This window comes from Pseudophryne corroboree, chromosome 4, assembly GCF_028390025.1.
Source record: "Pseudophryne corroboree isolate aPseCor3 chromosome 4, aPseCor3.hap2, whole genome shotgun sequence".
NCBI classification, from domain to species: Eukaryota; Metazoa; Chordata; class Amphibia; order Anura; family Myobatrachidae; genus Pseudophryne; species Pseudophryne corroboree.
In genome coordinates this window covers 648,161,368-648,185,007 of record NC_086447.1, presented here as the reverse complement: position 1 = coordinate 648,185,007, position 23,640 = coordinate 648,161,368, and the positions used below count along the sequence as shown (strand labels likewise).

General features: G+C 47.6%; 1 protein-coding gene across 4 annotated transcripts in view; it reads right to left on the bottom strand.

Moving 5' to 3' along the window:
* Positions 1-23,640, bottom strand: part of PHF10 (PHD finger protein 10) — a 368,645-nt gene that overhangs the window by 55,721 nt on the left and 289,284 nt on the right. For all 4 annotated transcript variants that reach the window (XM_063917747.1, XM_063917748.1, XM_063917745.1 and 1 more), the window contains one exon: positions 19,176-19,284. In XM_063917747.1, coding sequence (XP_063773817.1) covers positions 19,176-19,284 — 109 coding nt within the window. The remainder of the gene's footprint in view (positions 1-19,175; positions 19,285-23,640) is intronic.

Below are 23,640 nucleotides of genomic sequence, written 5' to 3'. Positions count from 1 at the left end.
GCAGCTTCTGTCATTGCCCTTCTGCTTCTTGTGCCACCCTGTCTGTTTACGTGGGTGACTGCCGTGATGTTGTCCGACTGGATCAACACCGGCTGTCCTTGAAGCAGAGGTCTTGCTAAGCTTAGAGCATTGTAAATGTCCCTTAGCTTCAGGATATTTATGTGAAGTGATGTCTCCAGGCTTGACCATAAGTCCTGGATATTCCTTCCCTGTGTGACTGCTCCCCAGCCTCGCAGGCTGGCATCCGTGGTTACCAGGACCCAGTCCTGAATGCCGAATCTGCGGCCCTCTAGAAGATGAGCACTCTGCAACCACCACAGGAGGGACACCCTTGTCCTTGGTGACAGGGTTATCCGCTGATGCATCTGAAGATGCGACCCGGACCATTTGTCCAGCAGGTCCCACTGGAAAGTTCTTGCGTGGAATCTGCCGAATGGGATTGCTTCGTAGGAAGCCACCATTTTACCCAGAACCCTTGTGCATTGATGCACTAAGACTTGGCTCGGTTTGAGGAGGTTCCTGACTAGCTCGGATAACTCCCTGGCTTTCTCCTCCGGGAGAAACACCTTTTTCTGGACTGTGTCCAGGATCATCCCTAGGAACAGAAGACACGTCGTCGGAACCAGCTGCGATTTTGGAATATTGAGAATCCAATCGTGCTGCCGCAACACTACCTGAGATAGTGCTACACCGACCTCCAACTGTTCCCTGGATCTTACCCTTATCAGGGAATCGTCCAAGTAAGGGATAACTAAAATTCCCTTCCTTCGAAGGAATATCATCATTTCGGCCATTACCTTGGTAAAGAACCGGGGTGCCGTGGACCATCCCTACGGCAGCGTCTGAACTGATAGTGACAGTTCTGTACCATAAACCTGAGGTACCCTTGGTGAGAAGGGTAAATTTTGACATGAAGGTAAGCATCCTTGATGTCCCGAGACATCATGTAGTACCCTTCTTCCAGGTTCGCAATCACTGCTCTGAGTGACTCAATCTTGAATTTGAACCTCTGTATGGAAGTGTTCAAAGATTTTAGATTTTAGAATCGGTCTCACCGAGCCGTCTGGCTTCGGTACCACAATAGTGTGGAATAATACCCCGTTCCCTGTTGCAGGAGGGGTACCTTGATTATCACCTGCTGGGAATACAGCTTGTGAATGGCTTCCAAAACTGCCTCCCTGTCAGAGGGAGACGTCGGTAAAGTCGACTTTTGGAAACGGCGAGGGGGAGACGTCTCGAATTCCAATATGTACCCCTGAGATATTACCTGAAGGATCCAGGGGTCTACTTGCGAGTGAGCCCACTGCGCACTGAAATTCATTGAGAACGGGCCCCCACCGTGCCTGAGCTTGTAAAGCCCTAGCGTCATACTGAGGGCTTGGCAGAGGCGGGAAAGGGTTTCTGTTCCTGGGAACTGGCTGATCTCTGCAGCCTTTTTCCTCTCCCTCTGTCACGAGCAGAAAAGAGGAACCTTTTGTCCGCTTGCCAACAAAGGACTGCGCCTGATAGTACGGCGTCTTATTTTGAGAGGTGACCTGGGGTACAAACGTGGATTTCCCAGCTGTTGCCGTGGCCACCAGGTCTAAAAGACCGACCCCAAATGTCCCCTTTCAAAGGCAATACTTCCAAATGCCGTTTGGAATCCGCATCACCTGACCATTTTACTGGTAGAATTGGACAACGCACTTATACTTGATGCCAGTCGGCAATTATTCCGCTGTGCATCATGCATATATAGAAATGCATCTTTTAAATGCTCTATAGGCAATAATATACTATCCTTATCTAGGATATCAATATTTCCAATCAGGGAATCCGACCATGCCAACCCAGCACTGCACCTCCAGGCTGAGGCGATAGCTGGTCGCAGTATAACACCAGTATGTGTGTAAATACCTTTTTTGGATACCCTCCTGCTTTCTATCAGCAGGATCCTTAAGGGCGGCCATCTCATGAGAGGGTAGAGCCCTTGTTCTTACAAGCGTGTGAGCGCCTTATCCCCCCTAGGGGGTGTTTCCCAATGCATCCTAACCTCTGGCGGGAAAGGGTATGCAGCCAATACTTTTTAAGAAATTATTAATTGTTATCGGGGGGAAACCCACGCATCATCACACACCTCATTTTATTTCTCAGATTCAGGAAAACTACAGGTAGTTTTTCCCTCACCGAACATAATACCCCTTTTTTTGGTGGTACTCGTATTATCAGAAATGTATAAAACATTTTCCATTGTCTCAATCATGTAACGTGTGGCCCTACTGGAAATCACGGTTGTCTCTTCACCGTCGACACAGGAGTCAGTATCCGTGTCGGCGTCTGTATCTGCCATCTGCCTGACGGCCTATGAGACGTCTGGACAGGCACAAGCTGAGTAGCCGGCTGTCTCATGTCAACCACTGTTTTTTTATATAGAGCTGACACTGTCACGTAATTTTCAACAGTACATCCACTCAGGTGTCAACCCCCTAGGGGGTGACATCACTGTTACAGACACTCTGCTCCGTCTCCACATCATTTTTCTCCTCATACATGTCGACACAAACGTACCGACACACAGCACACACACACAGGGAATGCTCTGATAGAGGACAGGACCCACTTAGCCCCTTGGGGAGACAGAGGGAGAGTTTGCCAGCACACACCAGAGCGCTATATATGTATAGGGACAACCTTACAATAAGTGTCTATCCCTTATAGCTGCTTATATCTGTTATTTTGCCAAATAAGTGCCCCCCTCTCTTTTTTACCCTGTTTCTGTAGTTGCAGGATGCAGGGGAGATTCTGGGAGCCTTCCTACCAGCGGAGCTGTGTGGGAAAAATGGCGCTGTGTGCTGAGGAGATAGGCCCCGCCCCCTTCACGGCGGGCTCTTCTCCCGCTTTTCTCTGGAAAACTGGCAGGGGTTAAATACATCCATATAGCCCAGGAGCTATATGTGATGTATTTTTTGCCAAATAAGGTAAATTCATTGCTTCCCAGGGCGCCCCCCCCAGCGTCCTGCACCCTCAGTGACCGAAGTGTGAAGTGTGCTGAGAGCAATGGCGCACAGCTGCAGTGCTGTGCGCTACCTTATGAAGACAGGAAAGTCTTCTGCCGCCGATTTATGGACCTCTTCTTGCTTCAGCATCTGTAAGGGGGCCGGCGGCGCGGCTCCGGGACCCATCCATGGCTGGGCCTGTGATCGTCCCTCTGGAGCTAATGTCCAGTAGCCTAAGAAGCCCAATCCATTCTGCACGCAGGTGAGTTCGCTTCTTCTCCCCTTAGTCCCTCGATGCAGTGAGCCTGTTGCCAGCAGGTCTCACTGAAAATAAAAAACCTATTTAAACTGTTACTCTAAGCAGCTCAGGAGAGCCACCTAGATTGCACCCTTCTCGTTCGGGCACAAAATCTTAACTGAGGCTTGGAGGAGGGTCATAGGGGGAGGAGCCAGTGCACACCAGCTAGTCCTAAAGCTTTTACTTTGTGCCCAGTCTCCTGCGGAGCCGCTATTCCCCATGGTCCTTTCGGAGTCCCCAGCATCCACTAGGATGTTAGAGAAAAATCAAATAGGGAGACTTACAGGATAAGAAACCCAAGTCCGAGACCCTTCTAGCTGAAGCAAATCGCCAGCAAGAATAGGACCTTAAGGGAAAGCCACTTAAGGACAGCAGACGCTAGAGGTACAAACGGAGACTCTTGTAAGGCCTCCAAAACCACCGACAAGTCCCAAGGGGCCACAGGTGGCACATAGGGAGGCTGAATCCGCAACACACCCTGAGTGAATGTATGTACATCAGGTAGGGTAGCAATTTTTCTCTGAAACCAAACCGACAAAGCAGAGATGGGAACCTTGAGGGAGGCCAGACGCAGGCCTAAGTCCAGGCCCTGTTGTAGAAAGGCCAATAGTTTGGCTGTACTAAACTTGAAAACGTCATGATTGTGAGACGCACACCAAATAAAGTAAGCATTCCAGACCCTATGGTAGATCAGAGCAGAAGCCGGCTTACGGGCCTTCAATATGGTTTGAACGACCGCCTCAGAAAAACCCTTGGCCCTCAGGACAGAAGCTTCAAGAGCCATACCGTCAAAGCCAGACAGGCCAAGTTCTGGTAAACACAAGGGCCCTGAACGAGGAGGTCTGGTCGTTGTGGAAGTAGAAGGGGACGATGTCACGAGAGACCCAGTAGATCGGAGAACCAGGGCCGTCTGGGCCACGCTGGAGCGACCAGAAGCAGGTTTCCTCCTTCTTGCTTGAACTTCCGTATTACTCTGGGCAGGAGTGACACCGGAGGGAACACATACGGCACCTGAAAGTTCCATGGAATTGCCAGAGCGTCCACGAACGCAGCTTGAGGATCCCTTGTCCTTGCTCCGAAGACCGGAACCTTGTGATTGTGTCGAGACGCCATCAGATCCACATCTGGAAGACCCCACGTGTCCACGAGAAGTTGAAACACCTCCACTCTCCGGCGTGTACGTCCGGACGACCGAGATAGTCCGCTTCCCAGTTCAGGATGCCTGGAATGAACACTGCGAATATGGCCAGCAGATGGCGCTCCGTCCACTGCAGAATCCGTGATACTTCCCTCTTTGTCATGCTGCTTCGAGTGCCGCCTTGATGATTTATGTACGCCACCGTGGTGGCGTTGTCCGACTGTACTTGAACAGGTCTGTTCTGTATTAGATGCCGGGCCATTGTCAACGCATTGAACACTGCTAAGTGCCTGCTTACTGCATGGCACCAATTTACAAACTGAGCTCCTGTGCACGGAGGCGGGGTTATAGAGGAGGCGGCGCTGTGCATCTTGGGAATAGTCAAAAGCTTTGAGCCTGTTGATGCCTTGGATCAAGATCCTACTCTACACCCCGATTTAATCCTTGTGGAGCCCAGTGTACCCTGCAGCAGAAAATCCGATATCCAAAATACCCAGTACAACTATACAGTACTGTTCATAGATTAAGATTTGATTATATTCTAGAAGGTGCCACTGTTTTACTCTCAAATCCAGAGACATATTGACATCCTGCTGCACAATAGGCTATTGTGCCTGAATTATATCATAATAGTATTTCATCTGTCCTCCTTCTCTCTTCTGAATGTTTGCTTATGCATACTACTGTGACTTAAGTAAGTAACTGGCATAGTATAGTGGACAAGAGGGAGTACATTTTAAAAACTTTGGGAAATCATTTTTTTATAAATACGGTTCTAATTAAAAGTTAAGTTTTCAATTTTACAATTTTTCTCGGTCTTAAATGAGTGAGCCAGCAAAGGGTTCTTTTTTGGTTCTAGCCTATCAATGTATAAAACAGGCTGAATTTTCACAGACCATTTGTGCTGATACAACCAAGTGTTTTATATTAGCGCTTCATAGATTGGGCATATATACATACTGTACAGATATGGAGAGAAATTACAACATGTACAGCACAGCATAAAGTACACGTAGAACCTTTAATATGACCAATAAGGGGAGCGTAAACAATGCTAGACATGAAATCAAGCACAATTGGGTTGGCAATTTATGAAGGAAATGAAATCACTTTTGCAAGGAGGTAAAATCAGACTAAACTTTTCTGACCGATGCGTACACATCTTTCTTAAAGTCTAAGGGGTTTATTCACGAAGCAGTGAAGTGGAGAAGTGAGCCTGTGGAGAAGTTGCCCATGGCAACCAATCAGCTGCTCCGTACAATTGTATAGTAAGCAAATTATAACTGTAACTTCAATGCTGATTGGTTGCCATGGGCAACTTCTCCACTGGCTCACTTCTCCACCCTTTTCACAGCTTCATGAATAGACCCCTAAATAACAGTTTCAGTTAGTAAAGGGTACAGTTGCACCAGTGGATTTAAGGCATTACAAATAGACATACAATTAAAACATTTGTCATTTATCATCTGTTTAATAAGGAAAACAAGCACAATAACTGTGAAATATTATTACAGATTAAGGGGTGTATTCAATTAGCAACGAAAACGCGGTAATTGTTGCATTTGCATCTTTTTTGCCATGAAAATACCGCATGCACACTACCACGATTTGCGTATTCAGTTACAAAATTGCGAAAAGTGGTGCCAAAAGTTTGATTTTTTATTGGTAAATTTGCCTGTCCTCCGCTCCCCCACCCAAAAAAATAAAATAATCTAAACTAACAACCGATGACCCTATAGAAGTTTATTATTGGTTAAAAAAAATAAAGTATTTCTGGTACTTAAAATGTGTCAAATGACTTGTATGCATTTTTTTTTTTAATGTAAAAAAAAGTATAGAAAGCAATTTTTTCCCCCGCAAAATAAGTGCTCTCATTAAATGTGGGGTACATAAAAATGGGTATAAGTATATATTTGGGTTATTTTAGGGGACTTTTAAAAAGTGTAAACAAATCGATTACTCCCACCTGCAATTCTAAATACACTTGTCCCACTAATAAAGCACTCCAATATACCTGTCCTATACCTTTTACCCAATAGTCATAATTTTGCACTTTTTACCCCAAAAATGACATGTCATTATTGGCCCAATTAAAAATAATTAGAAACATCTAAGTGCCTAATTAGTCATTTACGGGGGTGTCCCAGGGGTTCTGAACCAAATCCCGACATTTTTCACTTAAAATAGGAATTTTCCCCAAAATTATCAGCCGTTCAGAGTTGGTGACTGGAAATTCATGGTAAAAATAGGATTTTAATTACCTACCTGTAAATCCTTTTCTCGTAATCCGTAGATGATGCTGGGGTCCACATTAGTACCATGGGGTATAGACAGGTACCTTGGGAGCCATGGGCACTTTAAGAGTTTAATAGTGTGGGCTGGCTCCTCCCTCTAGGCCCCTCCTACCAGACTCCGTCCAGAAACTGTGCCCGAGGAGCCGGACATACTTTGATAGAAGGAAATACACAGACAGTGGTGAGATTCACACCAGCTCACACATAACAGAAAGCCAAGCTAACCAGCTTGAAACAATTCAGCAACGGCTGAACAATAGTACTTAAACAAGTAACAATGCAGTACTTAACCAAGTAACAAAAGCAGGAGTACGAAGCGCTGGACGGGCGCCCAGTATCCTCTATGGATTATGAGAAAAGGATTTGCCGGTAGGTAATTAAAATCCTATTTTCTCTTACGTCCTAGAGGATGCTGGGGTCCACGTTAATACCTTGGGGATGTACTAAAGCTCCCAGAACGGGAGGGAGAGCAGGACACGGCAATCCTGCCGTAGAATAAGCATGCTGGATAGTAAACCTGATCCAGCGAGAAATCGTCTGCTTAGAAGCAGGCCACCCAACCTTGTTGGGATCATAAAAGGACAAACAGAGCGTCCGACTTTCTCTGACGAGAAGTTCTCTTCACATAAATCTTCAAAGCCCTGACAACATCCAAGGACTTCGAGGTAATTGAGGAGTCAGTAGCCATTAGCACCACAATAGGTTGGTTGATATGAAAAGCCGACACAACCTTCGGAAGAAATTGCTGACTGTTAGGCGCGGCGGCTCTCGCCGGCGCCCGACCGTTGCTGAGCAACGGTCGCAGCTTCCGCGCCTCCCTGTTCCCCCGCACGGTGCCTAGCAACGCCAGGACACCGTGCGCGCCGAGCCGCCGGGTCCATGGCAACGGGGCACGCCACAGGCAGACTGCGTTCCCCGTTGCCATGTAAATCATAATTAACACCTGTCTAACTCAGATGTGCAGCAAGGCAGCTGCATGACATCACTAATTAGGTTCTCTGCAGCTATTGGAGGGCTCCCTGTTATATTCTGTCTCAGTGCATTTCACAGACGCCGGTGATAGCTTCCTGTGAGCTGTTCCTGCTCTGGAGAAAATTCCCTGTCCGGTGTTCTGTAGTCCAGTCATCTTGTTCCGGTGGTCCTGACTCCTGGTGTCGGAAGCCAATCCTTGTACTTCTCCCTGCCTTCCTGTCGGTTGTCACCTGCGTCAGAGATCGGAAGGTTCCGGTTCGCTTACGGTTGTTCCCGGTGTTGTGAGTAGCGGCCTTCAGCCGCGCCTTGCGGCCTTGGCCGTGGAATTTCTTTTATTCTTGTTTTTGCGGAGGTGTTCCGCCATAGCTGTCCTACCTGGTATACGGCGGTGCCGTATAGGGTTTGGATAGTGTACCTTGGTATCCTTTTCCTTTGGCGGCCGTGCCGCACATATCTTTAGTTTGAACTACAGTAGTAGACCCTAGCTCAGTTTTGTGTTTAGTTAGAGGTCCCGTTGTTATCATCCCGTCTCCGTTTACGCCTTTTCTCACACTAAGACCGGGGGGCATCGGAGTTGGGCAGACCTAATCCGCCCTTCAAATGCGGCTGCCGTGGGCCCAAGAACACAGAGTCTCGCAGGCGTAGACAGACAACGCGGGTGAAACAACGGAGTTAGGTTGCTAGGGATTATTATTATACCTTGTCACTATTTCAGCATTACGTTCTTGTGCTCGGAACTTACCACTCAAAATCTTTCGTTTGGAGCACAAAGAACGTAACACTGACGCATCCTGAGCTCACCTTTAGCTTCGTGGAAAATGAAGCAGGGACTCTTGCAGGACAATGCCCGCAATTCTGACACACGTCTAGCAAATGCTAATGCCAATAGTGTGACCGCCTTCCAAGTAAGAAACTTGAGCCTCCTGTAAAGGTTCGGACTAATCCGACTGCAGGAACTGCAGCACCACATTAAGATCCCAAGGTGCCATAGGAGGCACAAAGGGAGGCTGGATGTGCAGAATGCCTTTCAAGAAAGTCTAAACCTCAGGGAGGGCAGCAAATTGTTTCTGGAAGAAAATTGACAAGGCCGAAATCTGGACTTTTATGGAACCCAAACACAGGCCCACATCCACACCTGCTTACAGAAAGAGGAGAAACCTCCCAAGTTGAAACTCCACCGTAGGAAACTTCTTGGACTCGCACCAAGACACGTACTTTTTCCAAATTCGATGGTAGTGTTTAGACGTCACTCCTTTCCTAGCCTGTATCAGGATAGGAATAACCTTGTTCGGAATGAACTTCTGAGCTAAGATCTGGCGTTCAACCTCCATGCCGTCAAACGTAGCCGTGGTAAGTCTTGATAAGCGAACGGCCCCTGTTGCAGAAGGTCCTCGCGAAGAGGAAGCGACTTCGGATCTTCCAGCAGTAACTCCAGAAGATCCGCGTACCAAGCCCTTCTTGGCCAGTTCAGAGCAATGATGATCGCCTGAACTCTTGTTCTCTTTATTAGTTTGAGAATCCTTAAGATGAGTGGAAGTGGAGGGAACACATACACTGACTTGAACACCCACGGAGTCACCAGGGCGTCCACCGCCACTGCCTGTGGGTCTCTCGACCTGGAACAGTACCTCCGAAGCTTCTTGTTGAGGCTTGAGGCCATCATGTCTATTTGAGGTATGCCCCAAAGACCTGTCACCTCTGCGGACACCTCCGGGTGGAGGCCCCACTCTCCTGGAAGGAGATAGTGTCTGCTGAGGAAGTCCGCTTCCCAGTTGTCCACTCCCAGAATGAAGATTGCAGATAGCGCCACTGAGTGCCTTTCTGCCCAGAGGATGATTCTCGTTACCTCTGACATCGCAGCTCTGCTCTTCGTTCCCCCTTGTCGGTTTAAGTAGGCCACCGTTGTCACATTGTCCGACTGAACCTGAATGGCCTGATCTTTTAGAAGATGTGCCGCTTGTAGAAGACCGTTTTCTGAATGAACTAATTAATGTTTATCAGAAGGATGGATTCCAGACTTGACCACCTTCCTTGGAAGTTTTCCCTGTGGGTGACTGCTCCCCAACCTCTGAGACTTGTACCTGTGGTTAGAAGGATCCAATTCTGAATCCCGAACCTGCGGCCCTCTAGTAGGTGAGAAGTTTGCAGCCACCAGAGGAGCGAGATTCTGGCTTTCGGTGACAGACGTATCCTCTGGTGCATGTGAAGATGAGATCGAGACCATTTGTCCACGAGATCCAGTTGGAAGGACCGTGCATAAAATCTTCCGTACTGCAGAGCCTTGTAGGAGGCAACCATCTTTCCCAGAAGGCGAATGCACTGATGAACCGATACCGGGGTTGGCTTCAGGACATCTCAGACCAATGTTTGTATCACCAACGCTTTCTCCGCTGGCAGAAACACCCTCTTTACTTCCGTGTCGAGGATCATCCCCAGGAAGGAGTCTCCTTGTCGGCTCCAAATGCGACTTTGGAAGATTCAGGATCCATCCATGGTCCTGGAGTAGTTGAGTTGAGAGAGCAATGATCTGTAACAGCTTCTCCCTGGAAGACGCCTTTATCAGCAGATCGTCCAGATAAGGAATTATGTTCACACCCTGCTTGCGGAGGAGGGGCATCATCTCCCCCATGACCTTGGTGAACACCGTCGGTGCCGTGGAGAGGCCAAACGGCAGTGCCTGGAACGGATAGTGGACAGTCCAGCAGTGCAAATCTTAGATAAGCCTGGTGATTGGAATGTGAAGGTGCGCATCCTTGATATCTAGGGATACAAGAAATTCCCCCTCCTCCAGACCTGAGATCACTGCTCTCAGAGACTCCATCTTGAATTTGAATTCCCTCAAATAAGGGTTCAATGACTTTAGGTTCAATATTGGCCTGACCGAACCATCCGGTTTCGGTACCACAAACAGATTTGAGTAATAACCCTTGTTTGTGAGGCGAGGTGGAACTGGAACAATGACATTTGACTTCAGCAATTTTTGAATGGCTTCCTGTAGGATAGCACTTTCTGTAAGCAAAGCTGGTAAGCCTGATTTGCAGAATCTGTGAGGTGGGAGTTCTTGAAACTCCAGTCTGTATCCCTGGGTAACAATATCTTGTACCCAGGGGTCCAGGCATGATGACGCCCAGACATGACTGAAATTTCGTAGTCTTGCTCCCACCTGCCCGATCTCCAGGCTGGAAGGTCCACCGTCATGCCGAGGATTTTGAGGAAGCAAAACCAGGTTTCAGTTCCTGGGAACCTGTTGGAGCAGGTTTTCTGGATTTTCCCTGACCACCTCTATAGAAAGTGGAAGAGGGTTTGGACTTTTTAACTTTCGCGGTATGAAAGGACTGCATTGTAGACGTAGGATAAGATTTCCTAGTCTGCGGTGTTGCTGAGGGAAGGTTGACTTACCTGCAGTTGCCGTGGAAATCCACATATCTAATGCTTCCCCAAATAGAGCCTGACCTGTGAAGGGTAGGTTTTCCACACTTTTCTTGGATTCTGCATCCGCAGTCCATTGGCGCAGCCAGAGCCCCCTGTGTGCCGAGACAGCCATGGAAGAAGCCCTGGCATTAAGATGGCCAAGGTCCTTTATGGCCTCCACCATGAAACCTGCAGAATCCTGTATGTGAGATAAAAACAATTCAATGTCACTTCTATCCATAGAATCTAATTCCTCTAGTAATGTGCCTGACCACTTTACTATGGCTTTAGAAATCCACGCTCAAGCAATAGTGGGTCTTAAAGCCACTCCAGTAGCTGTATATAGTGATTTGACCGTAGTCTCAATCTTACGGTCAGCCGGCTCTTTTAAAGCGGTGGACCCACGGACAGGTAAAACTACCTCTATAGACAACCTAGATACAGAAGCGTCTACTACAGGTGGGATTTCCCACTATTCCCTGTCCTCAGGGAAAGGGAAAGCAATGAGAACCCTTTTTGGGATCTGGAAATTTTTCTCTGGGTTATCCCAGGATTTTTCAAACAATAATTCCTTAGATACAGGGAAAGTAAGGGAGGTTTTCTTATTGTAAAGTAAGCCTCCTCTACCTGCTCAGGTACCTTATCAGTAAGGTGTAAATGTCCCTAATAGCCTCAATCATAACTTGCACCCCCTTAGCAAGGGAAGCATCTCCCCCTGCATATCCCCATCACCGTCCCCTGTATCAGAGTCGGTATCCGTGTCAGCTTGCATTATCTGGGCAAGAGCACGCTTTTTTGGGTATATAATGGGGGCTTTAGATGAGGTAATGGGAGCTGAATACGACAAAACCTCAATAGACTTTCTTGAAACCTGTGTTTCAGTCTCATTGTGAGCTATCCGAGATGAGATCTGGGATATCATGCCCCTAATAGAATCCACCCATGGGGGTTCGGATTCAGAAAGTCGAGAAAGAACCTGGCATTCCTGAGTACATGGAATAGACTCTTCGGGAGAAGATACACACTCTGCAGCAGAAGATACAGAGTTCTTAGACATGCTTATATGAGATATATAAACACACACACACACACACACACACACACACTCACGCGAACATGTCAGACACAGTTTTCCCCAGAGTACCTTCAGATAGCCACAGGGTATAAGGAGCCAGCCACACAGCGCCCCCAGTAGGCAGTTAATACAAGAAAACGGCTGCCGCTGAACTGTATAACCTTAATAGGATTAAACAGCTATGATAACACTCTCCCCCCGTCTATAACACCCTGATACCGCAGAGGTATGCAGCGCTCCCTGTCAGTGTCTCTTCAGTGTGATCTGCAGGGAGAAAATGGCGCTGGTGAGTGCTGGATCCGCTCTGAGGAGATGCCCCGCCCCCTGTAACGGCGCGTCTTCCCGCTTTCACAGATTATACTGGCCTGAGGTGATTTTGCTGCTAAAAGTGGGATTAGCCCCTGTTAGCATGTGTGACCAGTGTTGGATATGTTGCGCTGGCCCAGGACGCCCCTCACAGCGCCGTACACCAAGTGCCGCTGAGCCTTCTGGAGCGCAGCCTGTCAGAGCTGCGCTCCCACCCTTGTGCCCCAATTCCCGCCGGCGACCCGCTTCCCGGGTCGCCGGTGTCATACTCTTCTATCTTCTGGCTCTGTTAGGGGGTGACGGCCGTGCTTCGGGAGTGAGCGGTCGCCTCGTGGCCTTGCGATCAGCACCCTCAGGAGCTCAGTGTCCTCTCAGCGGAGACAGAGAACCATTAACTTCTAGAGTTGGTTCCTACTCCCCCCCTAAGTCCCACGAAGCAGGGGGGCTGTTGCCAGCAGCCTCCCTGTACCTAACATCTTAAAAAAAAGAATAAAACCAGAAAAACTCCTAGGAGCTCTCCTAGCTGTGACCGGCTCCACCGGGACATTTTCTAAACTGAGTCTGGTAAGGGGGGCATAGAGGTAGGAGACAGCCCACACTATTAAACTCTTAAAGTGTCCATGGCTCCCAAGAGACCCGTCTATACCCCATGGTACTAATGTGGACCCCTGCATCCTCTAGGACATAAGGGAAATAACTGTAAATCCGTTTTCGTGGACAACTGAATAGGCATATTTCGCCATTCATGGTAAATTCGGGTTTTTTCCCCCAGCAAAAACATGTTTTTGTGGCTAATTGCATTCAGCCCTAAGAAAGACAGTAAGATCCCTTTTTATAGTAACAGTTGGTTGCTGATCCTTTTTATTTCCACAATTTAGCTATATCACTATAACTATTCTAAATTCAGTGCATAGCAAAGTAAAAGAAAATGTTAAAGGTAACAAGATAAATTTATAAATGGCTCTTTATCACTGCACCATATGGCAACGAAAAACATATAACCACTGAATGGAAATAGTATAAATTAATGACAAATATAGAAAAGCACTACAAAGAGAAGTGTATTAATGAGCTCATATAAATTGCGGCATTGGAAGGTGATGATCTTTAAATATGTATGTATTAATGTATAGTATATTACATCACATTGGGATTAAATGTAATATCTTAAATTTAAATAATGCTTTCAGGTATGGCAACTGATATTTTTCACACAAAGGCAATTTAATATTTCAAGATAAAAATACCAGGTATGCACTGTTACTGTTAGCACCTGGACAAGGGTGTGGAGTATCCATAAAACATAGGCCCTCATTCCGAGTTGTTCGCTCGCAAGCTGCTTTTAGCAGCTTTGCACACGCTAAGCCGCCGCCTACTGGGAGTGAATCTTAGCTTATCAAAATTGTGAACGAAAGATTAGCAGAATTGCGAATAGACACTTCTTAGCAGTTTCTGAGTAGCTCCACACTTACTCGGCATCTGCGATCAGTTCAGTCAGTTTCGTTCCTGGTTTGACGTCACAAACACACCCAGCGTTCGCCCAGACACTCCTCCGTTTCTCCAGCCACTCCCGCGTTTTTCCCAGAAACGGTAGCGTTTTTTCACACACACCCATAAAACGGCCAGTTTCCGCCCAGAAACACCCACTTCCTGTCAATCACATTACGATCACCAGAACGAAGAAAAAACCTCTTAATGCCGTGAGTAAAATTCCTAACTGCATAGCAAATTTACTTGGCGCAGTCGCACTGCGGACATTGCGCATGCGCATTAGCAACTAATCGCTCCGTTGCGACAAAAAAATAACGAGCGAACAACTCGGAATGACCCCCATAGTGCACAAATGTTCCTCCACAGAGCATCTGTCTGTTTGCTTTTGCTACACTACTACTTGTAGTGTCATATTAGAGGTATTACTATTATTTGTGGCTCAGTTAGCAATCTGTAACAGCTTGCATATTAACAGACACTACTATGCTGCTGATCTACTACTGGACATTGCTACGGCTGGTGGCCTATTAATGAGTGATACTACTGGCATATTACCAAGCATTAGTGCTACCGCTTTACATAGCAATGGTAATAACAACCACTGTTGTAGATGCAGATGTATCCTCATACAGTATTGCTGCAGTCGTGCCAAACATCGGGGCAGATGTATTAAGCCTGTAGAAGTGATAAAGCAGTGATAAGTGGAAGGTGATAACGCACCAGCCAATCAGCTCCTGTCAATATACATATTGGAGCCGATTGGCTGGTGCATTATCACTGCTGTATCACTTCTCCAGGCTTAATACATCTTTCCCATTCTATTCTCTTACGTCCTAGAGGATGCTGGGGTCCACATTAGTACCATGGGATATAGATGGGTCCACCAGGAGCCATTGGCACTTTAAGAGTTTGAGAGTTTGGGCTGGTTCCTCCCTCTATGCCCCTCCTACCAGACTCAGTTTAGAAAATGTGCCCGAAGAAACCGGTCACAGCTAGGGGAGCTCTCCAGAGTTTCTCTAGCAAATGTGATTTTAGAGTTTATTATTTTACAGGGAGGCTGCTGGCAACAGCCTCCCTGCTTCGGGGAAATAAGAAGGGGATGGGGGGGGGGGGGGGTAGTGTTCGCCCTGCGGGGTCTGAGCCACTAATCCTGCTGACAGGACACTGAGCTCCTGAGGGGATAGATCGTTCCCCGCCACAGGGGATCTCTCACCCCAGCAGCATGCCGCCACACCCTTACAGAGCTGAAGATCAGTGGCGAGTGAGTCACCGGCCCCCCTAGCAAAGAAACCTGGTTCAGGTACACCAAAGTCCTCCTCATGACGGATGACTGCACGCCCCGCAGGCGGGGCCGGTGGGAGCGAGACTCCGGCATTTCAGAAAAAATCTCGGTGTCCTCTGGCCTGTACCCCTAGGTGCAAGATATTGTGTCCCAGGGGTACAGGCTGGAATTTCAAAATCTACCTCCTCACCGATTTTTCTGATTAGGCTTACCAGCTCTGCTGGCAGACAGGACTGTCCTGCAAGAAGCCATCCAGAAGTTAGTGGAGACACAGGTCATTATGCCAGTACCGCCTCATATGCAAAACAAGGGTTACTATTCAAACCTTTTCGTGGTACCGAAACCAGATGGTCAGGCCCATTCTGAACTTAAAATCACTAAACCCCTTTCTGAGGGAGTGCAAGTTCAAAATGGAGTCTCTAAGGGCAGTGATATCAGGTCTGGAGGAGGGGGAATACCTAGCATCCCTGGATATCAAGGATGCGTACCTCCACATTCCGATTTGGCTGCCGCATCAAGCTTATCTTCGATTCGCACTGTTGGACTGTCACTTTCAGTTCCAGGCCCTCCCATTCGGCCTCTTCACGGCACCGAAGGTATTCACCAAGGTGATGGCGGAAATGATGATTCTCCTCCGCAGACAGGGGGTGAACATAATTCCGTATCCGGACGATTGGTTGATAAAGGCATCGTCCAAGGAGAAACTGTTACAGTCCATAGCACTCACGACCCAGCTTCTCAGGGAACATGGTTGGATCCTGAATCTTCCAAAATCACATTTGGAACCAACCAGGAGGTTGTCCTTTCTGGGAATGATCCTCGACACGGACGTGCAGAGGGTGTTTCTTCCAGAGTGGAAAAGGCGTTGGTGATTCAAACGATTGTCCGGGATGTCCTGAAGCCAGCCCGGGTGTCAGTTCATCAGTACATTAACTTCTGGGGAAAATGGTGGCCTCTTACAGTTTCACGCTCGGTTCTTCCAACTGGATCTCCTGGACAAGTGGTTGGGATCCCATCTAAACATGCACCAGAGAATACGTCTGTCGCCAAAGGCCAGGATTTCACTCCTCTGGTGGCTGCAATTACCTCACCTTCTAGAGGGCCGCAGGTTCGGGATTCAGGACTGGATCCTTCTAACCACGGATGCAAGTCTCCGGGGCTGGTGCGCAGTCACTCAAGGGGTAACCTTCCTAGGAAGGTGGTCAAGTCTGGAAGCTGGCCTGCCGATAAACATTCTGGAAGTAAGAGCCGTCTACAACGGTCTTCTCCAAGCTGTCCATCTTCTGAGCAATCGGGCCACTCAAGTGCAGTCGGACAATGTGACAACAGTGGCTTGCATAAACCGACAGGGCAGAACGAAGAGCACAGCTGCAATGTCAGAGGTAACAAGAATCATCCTCTGGGCAGAAAAACACGCGTTGGCACGGTCAGACATCTTCATTCCGGGAGTGGACAACTGGGAAGTGGACTTCCTCAGCAGACACGATCTCCATCCAGGGGAGTGGGGTCTCCATCCGGAGGTGTTCAAGGAGGCAACAAATCTTTGGGGCGTACCCCAGATCGACATGATGGCCTCTCGTCTCAACAAGAAGCTTCGGCGGTATTGTTCCAGGTTGAGGGACCCGCAAGCAGCGGCGGTGGACGCCCTAATGACTCCGTGGGTGTTCCAGTCGGTGTACATGTTTCCTCCACTTCCACTCATCCCAAGAGTTCTAAAGTTCATAAGGAGAACAAGGGTTCAAACGATCCTTATTGCTCCAGACTGGCCAAGAAGGGCTTGGTATGCGGATCTTCTACTGCAAGAAGAGCCAAGGCCTCTTCCTCTTCGGGAGGACCTGCTGCAGAAGGTGCCATTCGCCTACCAAGACTTACCGCGGCTACGTTTGATGGCATGGAGGATGAACGCCTCATACTAGCTTGAAAGGGCAATCCGAACAAGGTTATTCCTACCCGGATACAGGCTAGGAAAGGAGTAACGTCTAAACATTACCATTGAATTTGGAAAAAATATGTATTTTGGTGTGAGTCCAAGAAATTTCATGTGGTGGCGTTTCAACTAGGACGGTTTCTCCTCTTCCAATAATCCGGTGTGGATATGGGCCTGAAGTTGGGATCTGTGAAGGTCCAGATTTCGGCCCGATCCCTTTTCTTCCAGAAACAACTGGCTGCCCTCCCTGAGGTTCAGAAGGGAGGGGAGTTCAGAAGGGAGGGGAGCCTTTTTGAAGGGAGTTCTGCACATCCAACCTCCCTTTGTACCGCCTACGGCGCCTTGGGACCTTAACGTGGTGTTGCAGTTCCTCCAATTGGACTGGTTCAAGCCTCTAAAGGAGGTTGAGGTCAAATTTGTTGCGTGGAAGGCTGTCACGTTGTTGGCCTTCGCTTCTGCTAGATGTGTGTCGGAGTTGGGGGCTTTGTCCTGTAAAAGCCCATACTTGATCTTCCACGAAGATAGGGTTGAACTCCGGACACGTCAGCAGTTTCTTCCGAAGGTTGTGTCGGCATTTCATATCAACCAACCTATTGTGGTGCCAGTGGCTACTGAATACTCAATTTCAAAGTCCTTGGATGTTGTAAGGGCTCTAAAAATCTATGTGAAGAGGACTGCTCATCATAGAAAATCAGACTTTTTGTCCAGTATGGTCCCAAGAAAATTGGGTGTCCTGCTTCTAAGCAGACGATCTCTCGCTGGATCAGGTTCACTATCCAGCATGCGTATTCTATGGCAGGCTTGCCGTGTCCTACGTCTGTCAAGGCCCACTCTACTCGTAAGGTGGGGTCTTCCTGGGCAGCTGCCGGGGTGTCTCGGCATTACAACTTTGCCGAGCTGCAACTTGGTCTGGGTCGAACACGTTTGCAAAGTTCTACAAGTTCAATATTTTGACTGAACTTTAGATCATCAGAGGCCAATCAGTTCTGCAGGAGCCGGCGCGCTCTCCCTCCCGTTCTGGGAGCTTTGGTACATCCCCATGGTACTAATGTGGACCCCAGCATCCTCTAGGACGTAAGAGAAAATGGGATTTTGGTTACGTACTGGTAAATCCTTTTCTCATAGTCCGTAGAGGATGCTGGGCGCTCGCCCAGCGCTTCATTTTCTTGTTTTCATTATTTGATTCAGTACAACTTCGTTTTAGTGGAGTACTGCATTGTTACTTGGTAAGTAATGTTTCAGCGATTGCTGAGTTTTCAAGCTAAGTTAGCTTGATGTGCCTTGTATGTGTGAGCTGGTGTGAATCTCGCCACTATCTGTGTTAAATCCTTCTCTTAGATGTCCGTCTCCTCGGGCACAGTTTCTAGACTGAGTCTGGTAGGAGGGCCATAGAGGGAGGAGCCAGCCCACACTCAAACTCTTAAAGTACCAATGGCTCCTGGTGGACCCATCTATACCCCATGGTACTAATGTGGACCCCAGCATCCTCTACGGACTACGAGAAAAGGATTTACCGGTAGGTAACCAAAATCCTATTTTCTTGGCACGCCAGGTCCTGTGCAATTCGACTTGCCCTGAGCATCTATTTTTGTGTGAATGTATGTATTAATTGCAATTCAACAAATACGCTTCATGAGACTGCACGGATTAATTTGATATACAACACTTTTATATCTGTGTGTGATTGAGTCTGAATTTCTATACGAAGTGTTATAATGTAGTGGCCATGGCTTTTTGCAAGTCAAGTTTCATTGTGCATCATATCCAAATTCATACTTAAGCACACAAACAAGTGTCGCATATCATATTAATCAGTGCAGTCTCATGAATCGGTTCTGTTAAGATGTGTGCTCCTACACTTAGCTAACTACAGGGGATCACTGCTACTTCGGATATACTCCGTGTTGTTGATCCTACACACAATGCAAACAGAGTACAGTACATAAGTGCCTTACAAAACAGTATTGTTGATAAGTATGCACATACACATAGAGTCATTGACTTACCACTGTTTTCACATTGGGAGCAGTGTATAAGCCTCTCCGATCTTGTCTTCTTAGTGACGTCCTTACCCTTCAGACAAATTCCACAAATAGCATTTGGGATGGACTTAGGCTGGAAGGGTAGAAAAGGGCAGTAATGTCATGTCATAAGAACCCAGTGTGGGCTCATCAGAATGCTTTCCAATATGCAGGTTTAACACTTTGACAGGAAATCAATCACATAAAAAACAAACATGTTCCAGAAAAGCAAATAAATACCAAAGGGCCAAACACACAATAATAATTTCATTTTATAATAGCACTTTATATAAAAGATAAAACACCTTTCACAGAACAAATTTTGAATTGACAAAGCATTTGTTTAAGACATTACTATGCTTCTGTTTGTACAATAGTTATGAAACTGTAACAAAACCATCAGGATAAGGACCACCTTAATTCTGCAACTAAAATTTAAGGCAAAAGTGAAGCCAGTTTCAGGCCCTACTGAAAATATAAATTATTATTAGGTACTTTCTTACATTCAAATGTAAGCTATCAATTCTCATAGACATCACTTACTGCAGGTACACAAGCTGAAAGTGTTTGTCTGGTTCCCTGTGAACTAATAGGCTACAATCACATAAGTGGTACATCCACAGGTTTTTGGGTTGAATTTTACTGAAGAAAATTTAAAATAGAATTTTTTTTATTTTTTTACTTAATACATCAGATGAGCAACAAGACATGGAAAAGGAGATTTATGGTAGACTTACCATTATTAAATCTCTTTCTGCTAAGTACATTAGGTTCCACAAGAAACATCAGGCGTAGAGTGGATCTTGATCCAGAGAGGCAACAACAGTCTAAAGCTTTAGGCTGTCCCAGGATGCATTGTGGGGCCTTCTCTATAACCCCGCTTCCAGGCACTGAGAGCTCAGTTTTGTTGACCAGTCCAATGTAGGAGCAGGCAAAAGAGAAGGCAGAGGTTAGTCACACAGAACCACATTCTCACGACAGGAGAAGGGACCAGCGGCTAATGCCATACAAACCCATAGAAGCTAGGTGCGTCAGGGTGGGCGCCCTGTGGAACCCAATGTACTTCGCAGAAAGAGATTTAACAATGGTAAGTCTACCATAAATCTCCTTTTCTGCAGCAGGGTACATTGGTTTCCACAGGTGATGTCCTAAAGCAGTTCCTCAAGGGAGGGGACACGCCTTAGCGGGTATAAGAACACGGCGTCCAAAGGAAGCATCCTGGGAGGCAGAAGTATCAAAGACATAGAACCTAATGAACGTGTTCACTGAACACCACGTAGCCACCTTGCACAATTATTCTGCAGACGCACCACTGCAGGCCGCTCGAGAAGGTTCAACAGACAGAGTAGAACGGGCAATAATAGCAGCAGGAACTGGGAGTCCAGCCTGTGCTTAAGCTTGTGCATTCACCAATCTAATCCATCTGGCCAGGGATTGCTTATTTGCAGGCCAACCACGTTTGTGAAAATCAAAACCGTACAAAAAAGGGAATCTGACCTCCAGATAGAGGCAGTCCACGTATATACAGAGAGCTCGTATCACATCAAAATACCGGTCTTTGGAGGACAAACCAGAAGAGATGAAGGTCAGAACCACAATCTCTTGGTTAAGGTGAAAAGAGGACACCACCTTAGGTAAATAACCAGCGCGAGTTCTGAGAACTGCGCAGTCACAGTGAAATGTCAGGAAGGGTGAACGACAGGACAAAGCGCCTAGGTCCGACACCCTCCTAGCAGAGGCAATAGCCAGTAGGAACAGGAGCTTGACCGTGAGCCATTTAAGGTTCACTGACTCAAGAGGTCCAAATGGAGACTCTTGCAGGGCATTCAGGACAACAGACAAATCCCATGGAGCCACAGGATGGATATAGGGAGGCTGAATCCGTAAAAAAGTGAAAGTATGAACGTCAGGATTAGACGCTATTTTTCTCTGAAACCACACCGACAAGGCAGATATATGAACATTGAGGGAGGCCAGACGAAAGCCGAAGTCCAGGCCTTGTTGCAGAAAATCCAGAAGTCTGGAAGTTCCAAATTTGTATGCATCGTAATCCTTAGCAGTACACCAGGTGAGGTAAGAATTCCAGACCCTGTAATATATCCGAGCAAACACCGGTTTTCGGGCCTTCAGCATAGTTTGGATAACCGCCTCTGAGAATCCTTTGGCCCTCGGGAGTGATGCTTCAAGAGCCACGCCGTCAAAGCCAGTCTGCCCAGGTCTGGGTAGACACAAGGGCCCTGTACGAGGAGGTCGGGGCGTTGAGGAAGTAGAAGAGGACACTATCGATAGACCCTGCAGGTCTGAGAACCAATGCCGTCTGGGCCACGCTGGAGCGACTAGAAGTAGTATTCCTCCTCCTTGTTTGAACTTCCGTAGTACCCTGGGCAGTAGTGACATTGGAGGGAACACATAGGGCAGCCGAAAGTTCCATGGAATTGCCAGTGCGTCCACGAACGCTGCTTGAGGATCCCTGGTTCTTGATCCGAAGACCGGAACTTTGTGATTGTGTCTAGACGCCATTAGGTCTACATCTGGTAGGCCCCATTTGTCCGCTAGAGTTGAAAGACTTCCTGATGAAGACTCCACTCTCCGGCATGCACGTCCTAACGACTGAGGAAAATCCACTTCCCAGTTGAGGTACTCCCGGAATGAACACTGCCGATATTGCTGGCAAATGGCGTTCCGCCCAACAAAGGATTTTTGACACTTCCATCATTGCCATGCGGCTTCGAGTGCCTCCTTGATGGTTTATGTATGCCACCGTGGTGGCGTTGTCTGACTGTACTTGAACAGGCCTGTTCTTTAACAGAGGCAGGGCGAGAGACAAAGCATTGAACACTGCAACACACAATTCCAGACTGTTTATCGGGAAGAGTGATTCCTCCTGGTCCACCAACCCTGGAAAGAGTGTTGCTCCAACACCGCACCCCAGCCCCTCAGACTGGCATCCGTAGTCAGTAAGACTCAGTTGGGGATCCAGAAAGGACAGCCCCTGTTGAACTGCTGGTCCTACAGCCACCAGGTCAGCTATAGATGAACCTGCGGAGTCAAGGAGATCATGTGAGACCTGATCCGATGAGATAGGCTGTCCCACTTGGAAAGTATTAACCTCTGCAGAGGGCGGGAAATAAATTGAGCGTACTCTAGCATGTCGAAAGCAGACACCATCAGGCCTAGTACTTGCATCGCCGAGTGTATCGACACTCTTGGGCTAGAGAGGAAGTATCTTATCCTGTCCTGAAGCTTCAGGACCTTCTCTGGAGACAGAAAATAAGAATTTACTTACCGATAATTCTATTTCTCGGAGTCCGTAGTGGATGCTGGGGTTCCTGAAAGGACCATGGGGAATAGCGGCTCCGCAGGAGACAGGGCACAAAAAGTAAAGCTTTCCGATCAGGTGGTGTGCACTGGCTCCTCCCCCTATGACCCTCCTCCAGACTCCAGTTAGGTACTGTGCCCGGACGAGCGTACACAATAAGGGAGGAATTTTGAATCCCGGGTAAGACTCATACCAGCCACACCAATCACACTGTACAACCTGTGATCTGAACCCAGTTAACAGTATGATAACAGCGGAGCCTCTGAAAAGATGGCTCACAACAACAATAACCCGATTTAGTTAGCAATAACTATGTACAAATATTGCAGATAATCCGCACTTGGGATGGGCGCCCAGCATCCACTACGGACTCCGAGAAATAGAATTATCGGTAAGTAAATTCTTATTTTCTCTATCGTCCTTGTGGATGCTGGGGTTCCTGAAAGGACCATGGGGATTATACCAAAGCTCCCAAACGGGCGGGAGAGTGCGGATGACTCTGCAGCACCGAATGAGAGAACTCCAGGTCCTCTTTTGCCAGGGTATCAAATTTGTAGAATTTTACAAACGTGTTCTCCCCCGACCACGTAGCTGCTCGGCAAAGTTGTAATGCCGAGACCCCTCGGGCAGCCGCCCAAGATGAGCCCACCTTCCTTGTGGAATGGGCCTTAACAGATTTAGACTGTGGCAGGCCTGCCACAGAATGTGCAAGTTGAATTGTGCTACCAATCCCACGAGCAATCGACTGCTTAGAAGCAGAAGCACCCAGCATTGTTGGGTGCATACAGGATAAACAGCAAGTCAGATTTCCTGACTCCAGCCAACCTGGAAACTATATTTTCAGGGCCCTGATAACATCCAGCAACTTGGAGTCCTCCAAGTCCCTAGTAGCCGCAGGTACCACAATAAGCTGGTTCAGGTGAAACGCTGACACCACCTTAAGGAGAAACTGGGGACGAGTCCGCAGCTTTGCTCTGTCCGAATGGACAATCAGATATGGCTTTGTGAGATAAAGCCGCCAATTCTGACACTCGCCTGGCCGAGGCCAGGACCAACAGCATGGTCATTTTCCATGTGAGATATATCAAATCCACAGATTTGAGTTGTTTAAACCAATGTGATTTTTTAGGA